This window comes from Ambystoma mexicanum, chromosome 12, assembly GCF_040938575.1.
Source record: "Ambystoma mexicanum isolate Mex_15411 chromosome 12, UKY_AmexF1_1, whole genome shotgun sequence".
Lineage (NCBI taxonomy): Eukaryota > Metazoa > Chordata > Amphibia > Caudata > Ambystomatidae > Ambystoma > Ambystoma mexicanum.
In genome coordinates, this window is record NC_090936.1 from 230036166 (window position 1) to 230053738 (window position 17573).

A 17573-nucleotide genomic window follows, 5' to 3' on the forward strand; every position below is an offset into this window, starting at 1 on the left:
AGACATATATTTTGAGTTACAAATAGGAGCAGGAAGATATTTCTAAGCAATAAGGAAGTGCATAGAAAAAGTTTTGGAAGCAGGCACGTGCAGACACAGCCAACAGTGTGCAAGCAAGTACAGTTAAGAAGATGTATTGTTACATAGAGAAATTTTGAGAAGCAGGCATGTTGCTGACACAGCCAACAAACAAGTACTGTCATAAAAGGTACATTATTGCATTAGGGGTTTGAGCTGGTGGGTGCATCTTCAGAAACTCATCCAAAGGCAGCACCCGCAATGTTGCCTTCATTGTGCTCAATTGAAACCTGAATTGACCTGGAACCTAAGACCTGAAGCAGAACATTGCCCTATGTGTTTGCTCAGGGAGAGGTGTTCTCAGCGATCACAGGCATCAATCTATAGTGGAATAAATAGCTGCAACAAGAAACGGAAGTTGAGAAGTGGGAGAAGTTTTACCTGCAAAACAAAATAAGTTCCCAAGTTGGGAACTTACGTCCCCTGCACACTTTCTAGTATCTGGAATACCAGACCAACAATTAAATTGACATTGTAAATAATGTATCTTATTGAATTCAAGGAAAACTGTGAATTGTATTTGAGAACAACAGATTGTTAATGAAAAAAAGACATTCAATCAAATAGGGCCACAAGAACCAATCTTCATTTTTATTCTTGATGTTGAAGCTGTGTAAGGCCCAACGCGTTTCGAATGATACAAACACTCTTCATCAGGGGAAAAACAATGATTCTAGGGAAAGATATATACAATATTAACATTAGAGTCTTGTTTAAATCCAAACGAAAATAACAAAGTATTTTAATGACTCATATTTGGTCAAGATATATAGTGCAGAAATCTGAGCCTTGAAGGGTTTACATATATATAGTTAAATATATAGAGTACAAAAAATATCCATTACGGAACATCCTGTCACCCATTCATGTATCTTAACCTATTCAACTCTACCCCTACTCTAATTTTTTAACATTTAAATGATCTTGGGTACACAAAGCAATAGGTATGAGCTCTGAATAACCAAAGAGAAGTAATCATTCTGACCTTGTGCTTTTTATGGTAAAAGTTCTACAAGAGAAAACGGGGATCTGGGACGGAGATCCCGGACATTCGTGAAATCAGGCCTAGCAGTCTTGAAGAAGAACCCTCATCTGTAAATGGAGCATAGACATAAGGAACGTCTATTAAGTCAACAGTTTGTGAATATTGGAGCAGAGGTAATCAGTGTCGAGTCACTTACAGTAGTTAGTAGTCATCCAATTTGAGCTCCTATGCTAGGAGGTAGTGGAGGGATTTTGCAAAAAGAAAGGTCTGGGAGGTAAGCAGGGCTTGATCGCTAAGTTTAAACAAAAGAAGGAAAAGAAGAGAAAAAAAAGGTCAGACACTGGCATGAGGGATCTAGGGGAATCCTGTACCAGGCTGGTTTGGAATGGAACACTTACCTACTGTAAGACAGCATTGCAAAATGGAGACCGGAGAGTTATCCGACTCCATTTGCAGTGCCGCCGCCATTTATATGCTGAATGGTGGCGTGACGTCATCATGCGCGTGATGCGTCATAGTGATCACTGAGGTGCACGGATGGAAAAAATTGTAAAATGGTCATGTCCCTATCGTGGTCTGATGATAGTATCTGATGGATTCAGAGGGGAAGAAGGTCCAAGTACGGAACCTCTTAAAAAGTAAGGAGTGTTGGTTTAGGACCGCGGTGTGTTTACCACGCGACGTCATCACGCTAACGCGTGCATGACGTCACATGCAAACAAACCCGGTCACGGGTAATAGGAGCCACTGTTCCGGAAAATAAATCAGTTTCAATCTCAATATTGCATGAGATGCATGGACACAAAATGTTTTGAGCATGGTAACAGAGCACAACCTAAAGGGTCCGTGGTTCCGGGACCAGTACCGTGTGTCCGAAAAAAATGGACTAAAAAGCTAAATAAGGTAACGTAAAACTAATGACAATGTGACAAACGCGCCATGTACGCGGTCCAAGCCACATGAACATAGTGCGGGCTATGGTTTTGATGGGCAAAAGTCAAAAATGAGAAAAATGTAAAAGGTCTATAAATAAGGCTTAGTTAGGTATAATGCAACTAAGGCAGGACTTCAAGGAAAAAAGCCAGAGAGAGGAAAAAGCAGTGCACAGAGCGTACACTAGAATGCTCAATAATGGAATTGTAAGGAAAGAAATCACTATTGGATGTATAGTGGGTCTGTTACGTCAGTAGTGTGGTCAAAGGGCCAAATAAGCAAAAAATAAATTCTCTATAAAATGTCACATCATCGGACCCGATAGATAAGTACAAGGTCCGAGGAGGATATCGGTGTATAGTCAAGAAATGTCGCAGACTTGGCATAGTCAAGGGAGCACATGATCTAAAATCATCCAATAGAAAAGGATGATAGTGGCCATGACAATAGTTATACCGGTATTTAACAATCGGTGTTACTGGTTTTGTGACTCCTTGGTCTACAGATCTCCAACCCAAACAATATCACTCTGCCCATAACCATGGTTCACAGTCTGTTAAAGTGGATACGGTCATTTCGTCATGTACATCTCTAGACTCTGTTCTGTTATCTATCGGGTCCGATGATGTGACATTTTATAGAGCATTTATTTTTTGCTCATTTGGCCCTTTGACCACACTACTGATGTAACAGACCGACTATACATCCAGTAGTCATTTCTTTCCTTACCATCCCATTATTGAGCATTCTAGTGTACGCTCTGTGCATTGTTTTTTCCTTGAAGTCCTGCCTTAGTTGCATTGTACCTAACTAAGCCTTATGTATAGCCCTTTTACATTTTTCTCATTTTTGACTTTTGCCCATCAAAACCATAGCCCGCACTATGTTCATGTGGCTTGGACCGCGTACATGGCGCGTTTGTCACATTGTCATTAGTTTTACGTTACCTTATTTAGCTTTTTAGTCCGTTTTTTTCGGACACACGGGTACTGGTCCTGGAACCATGGACCCTTTAGGTTGTGCTCTGTTACCATGCTCAAAACATTTTGTGTCCTTGTTTCGAGGGGATTGGGTCCTCCGACGTATTCCATATCTATGACATGTAATCACCACAGCTGTGCTGCTTCGGAAACTTTTCCGGCGTCTGCGTCCTGCGTCGATGCGCCGTCGTCGAGGACCTCCTCCGACGTCATCCGATGTGATAAGTAGGACGCACGACGCCCGTAGCCTCAGTTCCGTTTTTTCCGCGAACGTGTTGCTTCGTGTTTCTCGGTTCTAAGCCTAGACTCTTTGGAGTTCTGTTCTTTCTGGTTCTTCGAACCTGTTCGTTTGTGAATTTCACTTCGGCGATGTCTTCCACTTCGTCTTCAACCCCGCGTCCGGGCTTTAAGAAGTGCGGGGAGTGTGGGTCCAAGATGTCGGTGACTGACTCGCACGACGCCTGCCTCTGGTGCCTCGGGGAGGCCCACGACACGGATGACTGTATCGACTGCCAGTCGCTCACGTCCAAAGCCTTACGCGAACGTAAGAAGAAGTTGTCGGTAGGCTGGGTGTCCAAGCCCCGGAAATCGAAGTCGGCGGGGCTTTCGACGGATGATTTGAGGGGTGACTCTCCGCGTCATCGTCGGAAGTCTCGTCGGTCTTCTTCTAGGAGTCGGTCTCGCCACTCCTCAGCCTCTTCGAGGCATTCTCGGAAGCGCCGACACCGGTCGCCTTCCAGGTCCTCTTCCGAGGATTCTGCCCGGCACGTCGGTTACCCCACCAGCCGTGCGACGCCGGAGGAATGGGCTTCCTTCGGGAAGAAAATGTTGGCGATTCTTGAGTCGCAGGGTACTCAGCCGTCCGCGCCCCCGAGTGGGGTCGGCCGTGAGAGGTCGAGAGACACCGCTCGCAAGAGTGGTCGGCACGAGTCACGGGAGAGGTCCCGTTCGGACAAGGAGGTTTGTTCTCGCCGTACCCGTTCCAGGTCCCGGTCCTCGACGCGTTCGAGACCGTGTGCTCCTGTGAAGTCTTCGAGGAAGACATCGACGTCTGAGGCGTCGAGGGCGTCGACTGGCTTTCTCGAGGCTCCGGCTTCGAGGAAGTCGTCGAAGCCGTCGACGTCCAGGTCGTCGAGGGACACGCTCGGAGCTCAGGCTTCGAGGGCTGTGTCGACGCCGCCGATACTGGAGGCGCTGCATCTGACGTCGACGCCGATTTCCTCGACGTCGATCCTCTCGGCGCCGTTGCCAGTTTTCTCGGCGCCGATTCGCTCGACGCCATCAACGCCTTTCGCGTCGGAGGTGCCCCGTGTCGCGGGTGTACCCCCTAGGAAGGCTCTGGTTAAGAGCAAGCACTCTCGGGTGCCTTTTTGCCACCTGGAATATATTTCAGAGGCGGATGAGGATTCTGATGGCCTGGTTCCTAGTCGGGTGCCAGATGACATTGTCTCGGGCCATAGTCAATTTGAGGCAGTCACTGCATGATGCCAGTGGACTGGACACCTCTCCGGAGGTGGAATTTGGTCGGCCTGAGCCTGGCTCCCATGCCGATTCCTCATACCGGCGCCTTATGGCTAGGGTTTCTGAGTATCTGGGATGGTCTGCTCCCCCAGGGGAGTTTGTGCAGGATGATCTGACGGACATCCTTGATGTTGGTCCCCCAACTGACCCGGTACTGCCGTTCCATATGGCTTTACAGAGAAGGGTGGCGGCGGCTTGGACTGCTCCGGAGAGTCTCCCGGCGGTGGGCAGATCCTTGTCGCGTAAATACCGTCCAGCCAGTAGCGACCCCTGCTACTTGACCAGGCACCCCACTCCGGAAAGTTTGGTGGTGCAGGCGGCCACGGCCCCGGCAAAGCAGGCGTCGTACCCTACCATCCCTCCTGATAGGGACGACAAGCGTTTTGATGGCTGGGCGAAGAAAGTGTTTTCTTCTGGTGGTATGGCGCTTCAGGCGGCCAACTCCATTTGTGCCTTGTCACGTTTCACGCACACTCTGTGGAACTGTGTTGCGTTAGCGGCTGAACATATTCCCGAAGGGGATGAACGGGATGGTTTCCTTGCTATGGTCCAGGATGGTAAGGATGCCATGTGTGAGTCCGTTCAGTCGGGTCTGGACTTGGCTGAATGCGTCAGTAGGTCCATGGCGGCGAGCACCGTGATACGCAGGTTTGCGTGGTTGCGGAAGTCGGGGTTTGCTCCTGATGTGCAGTCCCGGCTCCTCAACATGCCCTTTGACGGTGAACACCTTTTTGGCAGCAAGGCTGACGAGAGCCTTGAGAGGTTGCAGACCTCAAAGGCTGCAGCGAAGTCGTTGGGCGCTGCAGTTCGCCAACCTCCGCCTTTTCGTCCTAGGGGACAGCAGTGGAGGGGTGGTTCCTTTCGCTATTACTCGTCCTTCAGTAGAGCGAGAGGAGCTGGCAGTCAAAGAGGCCAACGCAGGGGTACCAGAGGTGGACGACAGGGTACCCGTGGTGCCAAGGCCGCTCGGGCAGTTGCCTCTTTGCCCTCAGGTAACGCCGCAGCCGCTCCTACTCAGTCGTGAGGCCATGTCCCATGGTTCGCCGGTTGGGAGAATGCTGGCGCAGCATCTTGTAGAGTGGCAAGCCATTACTTCAGATGTGTGGGTTCTGGAGATCATAACCCACGGCTACTGTCTTCCTTTTCGGCACAGGCCTCGCGACAATCCACCGGGGAACCTCTCTTTGAAGTGTCCGGATCCGCTCCTTGCGCAGGAAATTCAAGCCCTGCTGGAGAAAGGCGCTATAGAACTGGTGCCTGTAGCGGAGAGGAACAAGGGATGGTATTCCCCTTATTTTTTGATTTCCAAGAAAGACGGGGGATTGAGACCCATCATGGACTTGCGCGGTTTGAACAAACTCCTCAGGAAGGACAAGTTCAAGATGGTTACTCTCTCTCAAGTCCTCCAGGCCCTTCAGCTTCAGGACTGGTTGGTGTCACTCGACATCAAGGATGCTTACTTCTTGTGCTTGGGATGGATCGGCACATGGAAGTACCTGAGGTTCGCGGTTGGCGACTCGCACTTTCAGTTTCGGGTCCTGCCGTTCGGATTGACCTCCGCCCCGAGGGTTTTCACCAAGCTCATGGTGGTGGTGGCAGCGCATCTCGGGCAAGGGGGGATTCACGTCTACCCCTACCTGGACGATTGGTTGATCAGGGGGAGCTCTCCCGAGCAAGTCCTGGATCATCTGTCCGTCACCTGCCACTCCCTTCACAGGCTGGGCTTCTCCCTCAATTTAAAGAAGTCCCATTTGACGCCAACACAGAGGCTCCAGTACATCGAAGCAGTGCTCGACACTTCCCTGGGGCAGTGTTTTCCTCCCCAGGTGAGGGCTCTTCACATTCAGCAGATGGTGCACAAGTTTCAGCATGCCCAGACGCTCCCAGCGTTCGAGTTCTTGAGGTTGCTCGGCCTCATGGCATCCTGCATTCTTCTGGTGCCAGAGGCTCGCCTGCGGGTAAGATCTTTGCAGTGGGCACTCAAGACGCAATGGTCGCAGTCCTCCGGCAGGATGTCGGACCCGGTTCAGGTGCCGCCCTCGGTCGCCCGGGACCTTCTGTGGTGGGCCGTCGAAGGCAACTTGATGAAGGGGGCTCCATTTTGGCTACCCTGGCCGGAGGTGACGATCGTGACGGATGCATCCCTCACGGGATGGGGAGCTCATGCCAACGGGCTGACAGTCAGCGGTCGTTGGTCTCCGTCGGAGTCCAGACTCCATATCAATCTGTTGGAGCTGAGGGCCGTCAGGCTAGCCCTGAAGGCTTTTCTGCCGACTGTGCGAGGAAAGAATGTCCTGATCCTGACGGACAACACAGTGGCCATGCACTACCTCAACAAAAAGGGGGGGGCAGGGTCACTTCCTCTGTGCAGGGAGGCGATGCAGCTCGAGTTCTGGGCCATCCAGCAGGAAGTTTCGGTCTCGGCAGTTCATCTGGCCGGAGACGAAAACGTGACGGCGGACGCTCTGAGCAGGCAGAGCGTGATCTCTCACGAGTGGGAGTTGGCTCAGGAGATTCTCCTGGAGATCTTCGCCCTTTGGGGGACCCCTCAAGTGGATCTCTTCGCCTCCAGTGTCAACCGGAAGTGCGAAAGGTTTTGCTCGCGGGAATTTCCTCCAAAAGGAGCTTTAGGAGACGCGTTTGTGGTGAAGTGGTCATTCCCGCTGCTGTACGCGTTTCCTCCAGTCCCCGTCATCCCGCAAGTGCTGCGGAGGTTACGGAAGTTCGGTTCCCGGATGATCCTCATTGCTCCGGCGTGGGCTCGGAGGACGTGGTACCCGGACCTTCTCGACTTGTCCATCTGCCCTCCACGTCGTCTTCCCTACTGAGACGATCTGCTCTCACGGGAGGGGGTCAGGTTCTCCATCCAGAGGTCAGATCCCTCAACCTTCACGCTTGGCTTCTGAAAGGTTGAGGTATAAGGATTGGGACCTCCCTGAAGACATGATGGAGGTGTTGCTTTCGGCCCGAAGGCCAGCAACTAAGTCTCTGTACCGTTGCCGTTGGCGTAAGTTCTGCGACTGGTGCAGAGTTCGGAATGTGGATCCTTTTGCATGTGACATCCCCATGGTTCTGTCCTTTTTGCTTTCTTTGGCCCACAGGGGCTTGCAAGTGGGTACCATTAAAGGTTACCTGGCGGCGCTGTCCATCATAAGCGCTCGTCTGAAGAGTGTTCTTACTTTAAAATCCCTTTGATTTCACAGTTTCTGAAAGGGCTCACTAATGTGTTCCCGCCGTCACCTTTCCTGGTGCCCGGTTGGGATTTAAACCTTGTTCTTAGGTTTCTTATGGGTGCTCCGTTTGAGCCTTTACATTCTTGCCCTTTGCGGCTGTTAACTCTGAAAACTGTGTTTTTAGTTGCGGTTACTTCCGCTCGCAGAGTGAGTGAGTTACAGGCACTTTCAGTTAAGCCACCCTTCACTGTTTTTCACAAGGACAGGGTTGTCCTTCGAGTTCGTCCTTCTTTTCTTCCGAAGGTAGTGACGGAATTTCATTTGGCCCAGAAGGCTGTTCTTCCGGCATTCTATCCTCCTCCGCATCCTGGTAAGGAAGAGGAAAGGCTCCATACATAGGCTTGATCCTAGGAGAGCTTTAAGCTTTTATGTTTCACGCATGTCCCGGGTCAGAGTGGACGATCAACTCCTTATTGGTTACGCTGGTAAGCGTTTGGGGCAAGCTGTGACGAAACGGACTTTGTCCCGCTGGATTATTTTGGCCATCTCGGAGTGTTACCGCTTGGCGGGTAAGGACCCACCGGCTGGCTTGCGGGCCCATTATACCAGGGGTGTGGCTGCATCTACTGCACTGCAGAGGGGTGTTCCTATTCGCAACATCTGTGATGCAGCCACCTGGGCTTCAGTACATACATTTGTACGGCATTATTCCCTCGATTCCATCAGAGGGCAGGATCTGGCCTTTGGCAAGGCGGTCCTTTGCTCTGCTATTTGATTGGCTATTCTAAATTTTGATTCTAAATTCTTTCCCTCCTCGTTCTGGTACTGCTTTGGGAGTCTGTCATAGATATGGAATACGTCGGAGGACCCAATCCCCTCGAAGAACAAGTTACTTTCTTACCTGGTAACGTTTTTTCGATGGGATGGTCCGACGACGTATTCCATATCGCTCCCGCCCTGCCTTCCCCGCTGCAGAATTTCTTTTGCGATTGCAGCTTACGTTCCACAAGGCTTTGTGTCTGACTGGCAGTTGACTTATGTCACACGTTCTGGGGGAAAAAACTACAACTGAGGCTACGGGCGTCGTGCGTCCTACTTATCACATCGGTTGACGTCGGACGTCGGAGGAGGTCCTCAACGACGGCGCATCGACGTCATCGACGCAGGACGCAGACGCCGGAAAAGTTTCCGAAGCAGCACAGCTGTGGTGATTACATGTCATAGATATGGAATACGTCGTCGGACCATCCCATCGAAAGAACGTTACAATATTGAGATTGAACCTGATTTATTTTCCGGACAGTGGCTCCTTTTACCTGTGACCGGGTTTGTTTGCATGTGACGTCATGCACGCGTTAGCGTGATGAAGTCGCGTGGTAAACACACCGGGGTCCTAAGCCAACACTCCTTGCTTTTTAAGAGGTTCCGTACTTGGACCCTCTTCCCCTCTGAATCCATCAGATACTATCATCAGACCATGATAGGAACATGACCATTTTACAATTTTTTCCATCCGTGCACCTCAGTGATCACTATGACGTATCACGCGCATGCGCGACGTCACGCCACCATTCAGCATATAAATGTCGGCGGCACTGCATATAGAGTCGGATAACCCTCCGGTCTCCATTTTGCAACGCTGTTTTACAGTAGGTAAGTGTTCCATTCCAAACTAGCCTGGTACAGGATTCCCCTAGAACCCTCATGCCAGTGTCTGACCTTTTTTCCTTCTTTTGTTTAAACTTGGCGATCAAGCCCTGCTTACCTCCCAGACCTTTCTTTTTGCAAAATCCCTCCACTACCTCCTAGCATAGGAGCTCAAATTGGATGACTACTAACTACTGTAAGTGACTCGACACTGATTACCTCTGCTCCAATATTTACAAACTGTTGACTTAATAGACGTTCCTTATGTCTATGCTCCATTTACAGATGAGGGTTCTTCCTCAAGACTGCTAGGCCTGATTTCACGAAAGCCCAGGATCTCCGTCCCAGATTCCCGTTTTCTCTTGTAGAACTTTTACCATAAAAAGCACAAGGTCAGAATGATTACTTCTCTTTTGGTTATTCAGAGCTCATACCTATTGCTTTGTGTACCCAAGATCATTTAAAAGTTAAAAAAATTAGAGTTGGGGTAGAGTTGAATAGGTTAAGATACATGAATGGGTGACAGGATGTTCCGTGATGGATATTTTTTGTACTCTATATATTTAACTATATATATGTAAACCCTTCAAGGCTTGGATTTCTGCACTATATATCTTGACCAAATATGAGTCATTAAAATACTTTATTTTCGTTTGGATTTAAACAAGACTCTAATGTTAATATTGTATATATCTTTCCCTAGTATCATTGTTTTTCCCCTGATGAAGAGTGTTTGTATCACTCGAAACGCGTTGGGCCTTGCACAGCTTCAACATCAAGAGTAAAAATGAAGATTGGTTCTTGTGACCCTATTTGATTGAATGTCTTTTTTTCATTAACAATCTGTTCTCAAATTAATACAATTCACAGTTTTCCTTGAATTCAATAAGATACATTATTTACAATGTCAACTTAATTGTTGGTCTGGTATTCCAGATACTAGAAAGTGTGCAGGGGATGTAAGTTCCCAACTTGGGAACTTATTTTGTTTTTCATTTTATTGTGCAACCTAGGTGTCAAGGTTGCTTTTCTCTCCTCTGCACCTCATAATTTTTTTACCCATTTCTCCAATTGCTTAAAATGTAACCTTATTCCTACACACTTCAAATTTTGATTACTAGGGTGTGCCATAGTTGTCCTATTTTTCTTCTTAGAAGTTTTACCTGCACCATAATGCACCATGTCGAATCTTAGTGGCCCACCCATGTTTATGGCCACTCTAGGACCAATAAAAATCAAATGGGCACAGTGGAAGAAGGGTTTCATGCACTATTTGAAAGCAGCTGGCGGAAATTCGTTTTCCAATGACAGAAAACTTGCTCTTTTAATGCACCACTTCGGTTATGAAGGGCAGAGAATTTTTGAGATTTTCCACAGGTTGCAAGTGATGGTGAGGGAGACATCTCTGATCTGGAAAGTGCATTTGCGAAGTTGGATTTGCATTTTAACCTGAGGACAAGCACTATACTGGAAAGGTATAACTTTCACCATACTCCTATACTCTCATGCGAATCAGTTGAATACATGACTGCACTCCGACAGTTAGCATCCTCATGCAAGTTTCTTGGAGCATATGATGAGCATCTGCGTGACCAATTCATGACTCACTGCAACTCTGATCGCATACGTGAGGAGTTATGGCTCAAAGATGAGCCCACGTTGGATGAAGTAATAACCATTGCTAAAAGAGTTGAACATTCTTTGGCATGCATTGCTAAGCTGGCAAAGAGAAAGACAAGAGGTGAAGCAAGAGACATTGAATGTGAATGAACACAAGAATAAAAAATTCAAAGATAAGGAACAAACAGTCTTATCGAGGAGGAACAGAGTCGAAGAACTACAGTCAGAAGGGAGAGAAATGAGAAAAAGATGAACGCTTGTATTATAGCTGTGCCAGTAGTTCACACTTCGCTGCCTCAGTAGTTTGTCCTGGTAGAAGAGCAACCTGTTCGAAATGCAAGAGAAAGGGACATTTTGCAAATTGTTGCAAAAACTCAACACACTCAAAAGAAAGTCCTATATGTTACTGAGGATGAGGGACAGAAGTCTTATGATGATGAGAATGAATTTCCAGTGAATAATGTTATTGTTAACACCATCACTGATGCCATTAATGCTGTTGATGTGGATAATGAAGATGATGAATGTGAGCGTCCTTATGCAAGTGTTAAAGTGGATGGTAAAGAAGTATGTATGATGGCAGATTCAGGATCAAAAATAACATGTCCAAGGAAGTGTTTGAAAGAGTAGTGAAAGGGGATGTACGAGGACTTTTTAAACCTGATATTAGGCCTGGTGGCTACAATCGGGACCCCATTGATCTCTTAGGGTATAGTAAGAATCGCTTTCAATTTAAAGACGGGGAATGTGAAGGGGAAATGTATGTAACCAAAAGAGGTCTTACTCTACTGGGGTGGAGGCAACAAAAGAAATTGAAGATCAAGTTAGATCCCAATAGTCCTGAGCAAGTGAGTGAATCAATCATTAGTAAACACCCCAAAGTATTTAGAGAGGGCATTGGAAAGATTAGAGGTATACAGCATCAAATCGTGTTAAGAAAAGGGAGTATCCCTGTGGTTGCAAAATTGAGGCCAGTACCTTTGGCAATTAGAGAAGGAGTTAAAGAGGAGCTGGCGAAATTGTTGAAACTAGGTGTTCTTGAAAGAACAGGAGGGGTAGACTGGACTTCTCCACTAGTGGTAGTTGAGAAAAGCTCAGGTGAGCTCCGCTTGTGTGTAGACTTACGTCAACTCAATAAGTGTGTGTTGGTAGATCGCCATCCTCTACCTAATCTGTCAGATGCTTTCGAGAATTGGGCAAGGAAAGGTATTCTCGAAATTAGACTTGGCTTCTGCTTACCATCAAGTAGAATTGGAAGAACGATGCAGAAAGCTCACAGCATTTGTCACACATGAGGGTGTTTTCCAGTTCAAACGCATGCCTTTTGGACTTGTATCTGCTGCTGCAGTTTTTCAAAAGGTTATGGACAGATTAGTTGGAAAAATCACAGGTGTATATTGTTTTCAGGATGTTTTGATTTGTGGGAAGAGTGAAGAGGACACAATAACACACTGCATAGAGTTTTGGAGATATTTGAAAAGAATGACAGTGTTGAGGGAAGGAAAATGTAAGTTTGGTGTTTCTAAAGTTGAATATTTAGGCCATGAAATATCTGCAGATGGTTTAAAGCCAAAAGAGAGTTTGGTAAGTGCCATAAAAGATACCGAAAGCCCAGAGGACAAAGCACAATTGAGATCATTCCTACGGATGACTGAATTTTATCAGAGGTTTGTACACAACTATGCTAGTAAGGTGACTGAATTGAGAAAACTGCTGAAGGAAGGAAGCGAGTTTGTCTGGTCGTCCAAATGTGAGAGTGAATTTGTCAGATTGAAGAAGGAAATAGATTTAGCACAACCATTAGGACAGTTCGATACGTACCGACAGAGTAAAGTCACTGTTAATGCTTCCGAAATGGGGATTGGTGCAGTGTTGTCTCAAGTGGATGATCAGGGCAAGGAAGAGATTATAGCACATGCATCTCGAGGGTTAAGAGGAGCTGAATTTAGGTATTCTGTCTATTGGGCCATGGAGAAATTCAGAAATTTTATATGGGTAACATGTTTTATGTTGTGCACTGATCATAAACCACTTAGACATTTTAGAGAATAAAGGCCAAGATAAGGTGTCCAGGAGGGTTGCCGGATGGATTACCCGCATGCAATGTCAGTGTTTCGTGGTTAAAGTAATTCCGGGTAAAGAAAACATACTAGCAGATCGTTTGTCAGGGTTAAGGAAACACGAGAATGAAAATGATTCATATGGTGAGAATATGGAAATGGTTTTCATTAATACTGAGGGCATAGTGTCCAAGGAAGAATGGTTGGAGGAAATGGACAAGGACGAGTGTTTAAAGTTGGTTATTACATATGTGGATTCGGGTGAGTCGGCTAAGAAAACAGAATTGAAAGAAGATACCGTCCCATTTTGGGAGGTCAGGAATGAACTAAGTGTGGTAGGTGGTATTTTATTCAGATGGGAGCGTGCTGTGGTTCCCTAAATGTTACGAAACAGAATTACTGATTTAGCTCATGTAGGACACATTGGCATTAGCAGAACAAAGTGTTTTACGTAACAATTATTGGTGGCCTGGATTTGATAGGGACATAGAAAGAAGACTGGCTGAGTTCCTATGTGTACTAAGATTGGAAAAGAAGTGGCTAGACAACAACCCCTTGTAGAGGTAGAAGTACCAGGTGGAGTTTGGAGAGATGTGGCAGTGGATATCCTGGGCCCAGTTGATTTAGGGTATGGAAGAGGAAAAATTATATTTGCTCTAGTTGATCTATTTTCGCGCTGGTGTGAGTTTAGTATAGTAAGAGAGACCACCGGAGAGGCCTTAGTAAAGGAGTTACAGCAGATATTAGCTAGGGAAGGTGTCCCTGAAAGCATTCTGACAATGGTCCTCAATTTGTTGGTGGATGTTTTGCAAAATATGTCAGAGGCTGGAATCGAACACAAGAGGACTGTGTTATATCACCCGGAGACGAATGGGTGTGTGGAAAGAATGAATAGATGTATCATGGAAAGTATTAGGATGGCAACTGAAACAGGATGTGATAGAAAAGTTGCAATGCAGGACAGGATTTTTGGTCTGCGCATGTCCCCTCATTCATTTACGGGAATAACCCCTTTCGAGTTAATGAGAGGACGTAAACCAAACACGGTGGTCAGTCCTCCATGGTTAGGAAGAAGCAGAGAAAGTGATTATGTGGTAGATGGTGTGAGCAAAGATTTGAAAAAGGAATGGGTAGCGCGTGAGAATGCAAGGAGAGGGAAGAAAACTTAATTGAATGTGGAGACATGGTGAGGATAAAGAAAGGTGTGTTGAAGAAGAAAGGAGAAGCACTATATTCCGATCCTGTAAAGGTAATTGCTGTGCTGCGTGGAGCGATTCGGGTAGTGGGAGGACAAGTGTGGAACTTGAATCGTGTTGCTTTTGTGAAAAGGGGTGGATGATGTTTTTGGAATAAAATAAGAGGGAGATGTGTTATGGTGTAGCTTTTATGAGACATCTATATATATGTCAATTAAGATGTAGGTTCAAGATATAGAAATTTAAGCAAGTTAAATGTTGTGTTCAATAACAATGGAAAGCAAGTATTGCCATGGAAAGAATACAGCCCTGTCTATTCAATTTAGCCTGGAATGGAGGTATGTCATACTGTAAGAGAACATTCCATTTTGCTATGATGCTGCTGTTTACTTTTGTTGGCATTCCAAGTGAATCTGTTGCTGCTTTCTTATCTGCCTGGTTGTAGTGTTATGCAGCTGGAGGTCCTTTCATTATAAATATAACTTAAAATAAACAGTTCCTTTAACTTGCGGTTGTCCGGATGTTCATACTTAACAATATGTTTGTAATATTACTTTGCACCTAGTTTGTTAAGGCACATTAAAATATATTTGTACCTCTCATATCAGGCAGCAATAATAGTTTCTTTTTGTACTACTGATCACACATATGTGGAACTGTGTGTGAGAAAGCAGGGTAACTTGCACTTTACCTGTGTTTCCTATTCTTTGTTGGGAGTATTTTTTTTGGGAGTAAAAATGGCCGATACACACTTTATCTGTAGGGCGGCAGATGTCCATCGTATTTCCTCTCATGCTTTTTTTGATTTTAGTATATTCAGACTGCGTTTCATCTCATCTGAAATGGAAACGGTGGACCTAAATTGTTCTATAGATTATTCTGATTTGGACTCTATTGACAAAACGGCTGTTAGCCTGTATGAAATATCCTATTGCCAGTCCATGCTTTTTCAGCCTGTTATTTGCTAATCTCAATCTTTTTGTATGACACGTCAGGAGAGGAAAGCTTAGTCTGTTATTTCAGATGCAAACGGTCTACTCTAATGAATTGTAAAATATATGATAGAATCTATACTTGATACAGCTAAACAAATGATCCTCTAACCTAATCTCCCGGAATACAGCAAAAAATAGAACCCACTTAATACGTTATGTACAGAGCACACTCCAGAGGAAGAACACCACAGAAGAAAAACGATCTACAACATTCTATGTTGCTAGAAAAAATCCTGTTTATGAATGTTTAAAATCCCATAATTTATAACGCGAGTTTAATTGAACAGATTGATAAACCTCCATTTCAGGTGAGATCACATTTTGTCCATGAATATACTAAAATCGAGTATGAGAGGTAATAAGATGGACAGCTGCAGCCCTACAAATAAGGGGTGTATCTGCAACTTTTACTCCCACAAAGTAGTCATCTTTGAGTCTCATTGCAACTTCTGGATTTCTTTGAAGGCCGCACTTTATTTGCAAAACCCAGACGTGCAGCTGAGTCCTGAGGACTTGTCATTGTGATCTGTCGATCAAGGGAAAATGAATGTCATTGATCATCTCCTTTGTGACTTTTTATACCCATTGTATGCATACGTACAGAGAACACTACCACACGTGTTTAAAATATGTTCTGTTTTAATTGTGTTAATAACAGGAAATCTATCCGTTCAGGTTTTACTGAAGCACAGTTTAGTTCTGGTTGACTCTGCAATTGATTGAAAGATGTAACCCAAGTTGCTATGCTTTATTGCAGGGAAGTCTTGGCAAGTGAGGCCATTCTGAACATACCAACCAGAGCTGATTGGAGGGAGTGTAAATCTACAAAAGAAGAGGAAGCCACCTGGGCCAAAGCTTTCCGAGAGAGCTTTGAACCATTTGATTTTTCCCCAAAGGATTAAGTGAATAAAAACTATTTGGGGGAAAAGGACACTTTGCTCTTTAAGTAGAGGAAATTGCATTGTCTGAACCACATTAACTACAATGCGTTTATTTGCCCAGTGAATAATATTTTTATGAACAATATTGTGCATTCAGTTTTTACTTCATGCCTTTTTGAGTCCGAATTTCAATTTGTGATAGAATTAATTTACTTTTTAACTACAGAGAGGATCATTGTCTCTTGAAACCTGTTCCAGGAAATAAAATGAAAACAAACCATTCTGGTGTAGCTTGGTCATTAAAGCTTGGCAAATGCGTTTGAACACTTGCTTTTTGTTGTCTTTAAATTTGTTTTGCCTCACATAAATTCTAAGGTATACAGCTCTTAGGATTAAGATTGTCCCCCTCTAGTGCATATGTGGCAAACCCAGTTTGGCAGAGGAAAGAATAAGGATACTGTGCCCTATTTCTGCAATCGGGGCTGGGAACGAGAGGCACAACATCAAAAGTTGCCACCTCAATTGCCTCTGTTGCACGCCTGAATGAACCACCTGCCCCCTCAATGGCAGGAGATCAAGGGGACTAGTGTCTTTCACCTGTTCTTCTACCTCACCATCTTGGCAGTAGAGGGAGGGAGGAAGGAAGGGATGGATAATGTGCTTTAAAAAAAAAAAACCTGTTTGACGACTCATAATACTGTACGCAGCACAGTGATTGCAACATCACTGCTCCCTTTCCGCCAGCCGGCCTTTCCATGCTTCTGGTTTCGTAGACTGTTAAGGTAGGTGGTGGTGCTGGTTAGAGGACAAACGTACTGCGCATGTCTTTTCTCAGGGCCCAGATAGCATGTGTGTTCGTTCTTAAAATAGCAAATCCATAAAAAAAGTCAGCCTTATTGGATTGCTCTGCTTTTTTTTTACTCCACTGTACATTGGGACATCAGGTGCCCTGGTAGATATCAACACCTTTGCAATGGGTCTGCTTTGTTTTTCCTGCAGAGATGGAAAGCAGAACAGTTGCATGTATTAAATGTGTGCCCTCTTCAAAATCGGCATGTTTTTTTTTAAGCTGGAGGTTTAATATCAAAGAAAATAATTGTCCATACCTATTTTGCTTCCCTAGAAGTTGTTTGCAATAATAAAAAATGAAATAGTTGAATAAAATGTACGTGTCCGCCCCACTACATTAATAGTGGTGGGGAAATGTCTGCAAATATGTTTTTGCTTTGTCATCCTAGAATTGTTAACAATGGAGACTAAAACCAAGGAGAACCACCCGGGGTCTGGAAAGAAAGATCGAAGGGGCCCGGGGTATCGCTTTATACCCACATCAGGACTTGGCGAGGAACTGGTCGATCCACCCCTGATGGAAGAAAAGATGATGAACTTTGCCATTTTTGGAACCAAAAGAAATTAGACTGATCTTGCGACTTCCCATTGATGGACGATCTACGCCAAATCGCAAGGGGGGGGGCTTGTGGGATGTTCTGACCCACTAGGCACT

General features: G+C 45.6%; 1 protein-coding gene across 7 annotated transcripts in view; it reads left to right on the forward strand.

Annotated features, from left to right (window-relative positions):
• Positions 1-16349, forward strand: part of CWF19L1 (CWF19 like cell cycle control factor 1) — a 535479-nt gene extending 519130 nt beyond the window's left edge. For 6 of the 7 annotated variants that reach the window (XM_069628338.1, XM_069628339.1, XM_069628343.1 and 3 more), the window contains one exon: positions 15946-16349. In XM_069628338.1, coding sequence (XP_069484439.1) covers positions 15946-16090 — 145 coding nt within the window. In that variant the 3' untranslated portion in view covers positions 16091-16349. The remainder of the gene's footprint in view (positions 1-15945) is intronic. The other variant, XM_069628342.1, reaches the window with a different exon arrangement.
• The last annotated feature ends 1224 nt before the right edge of the window (positions 16350-17573 follow it).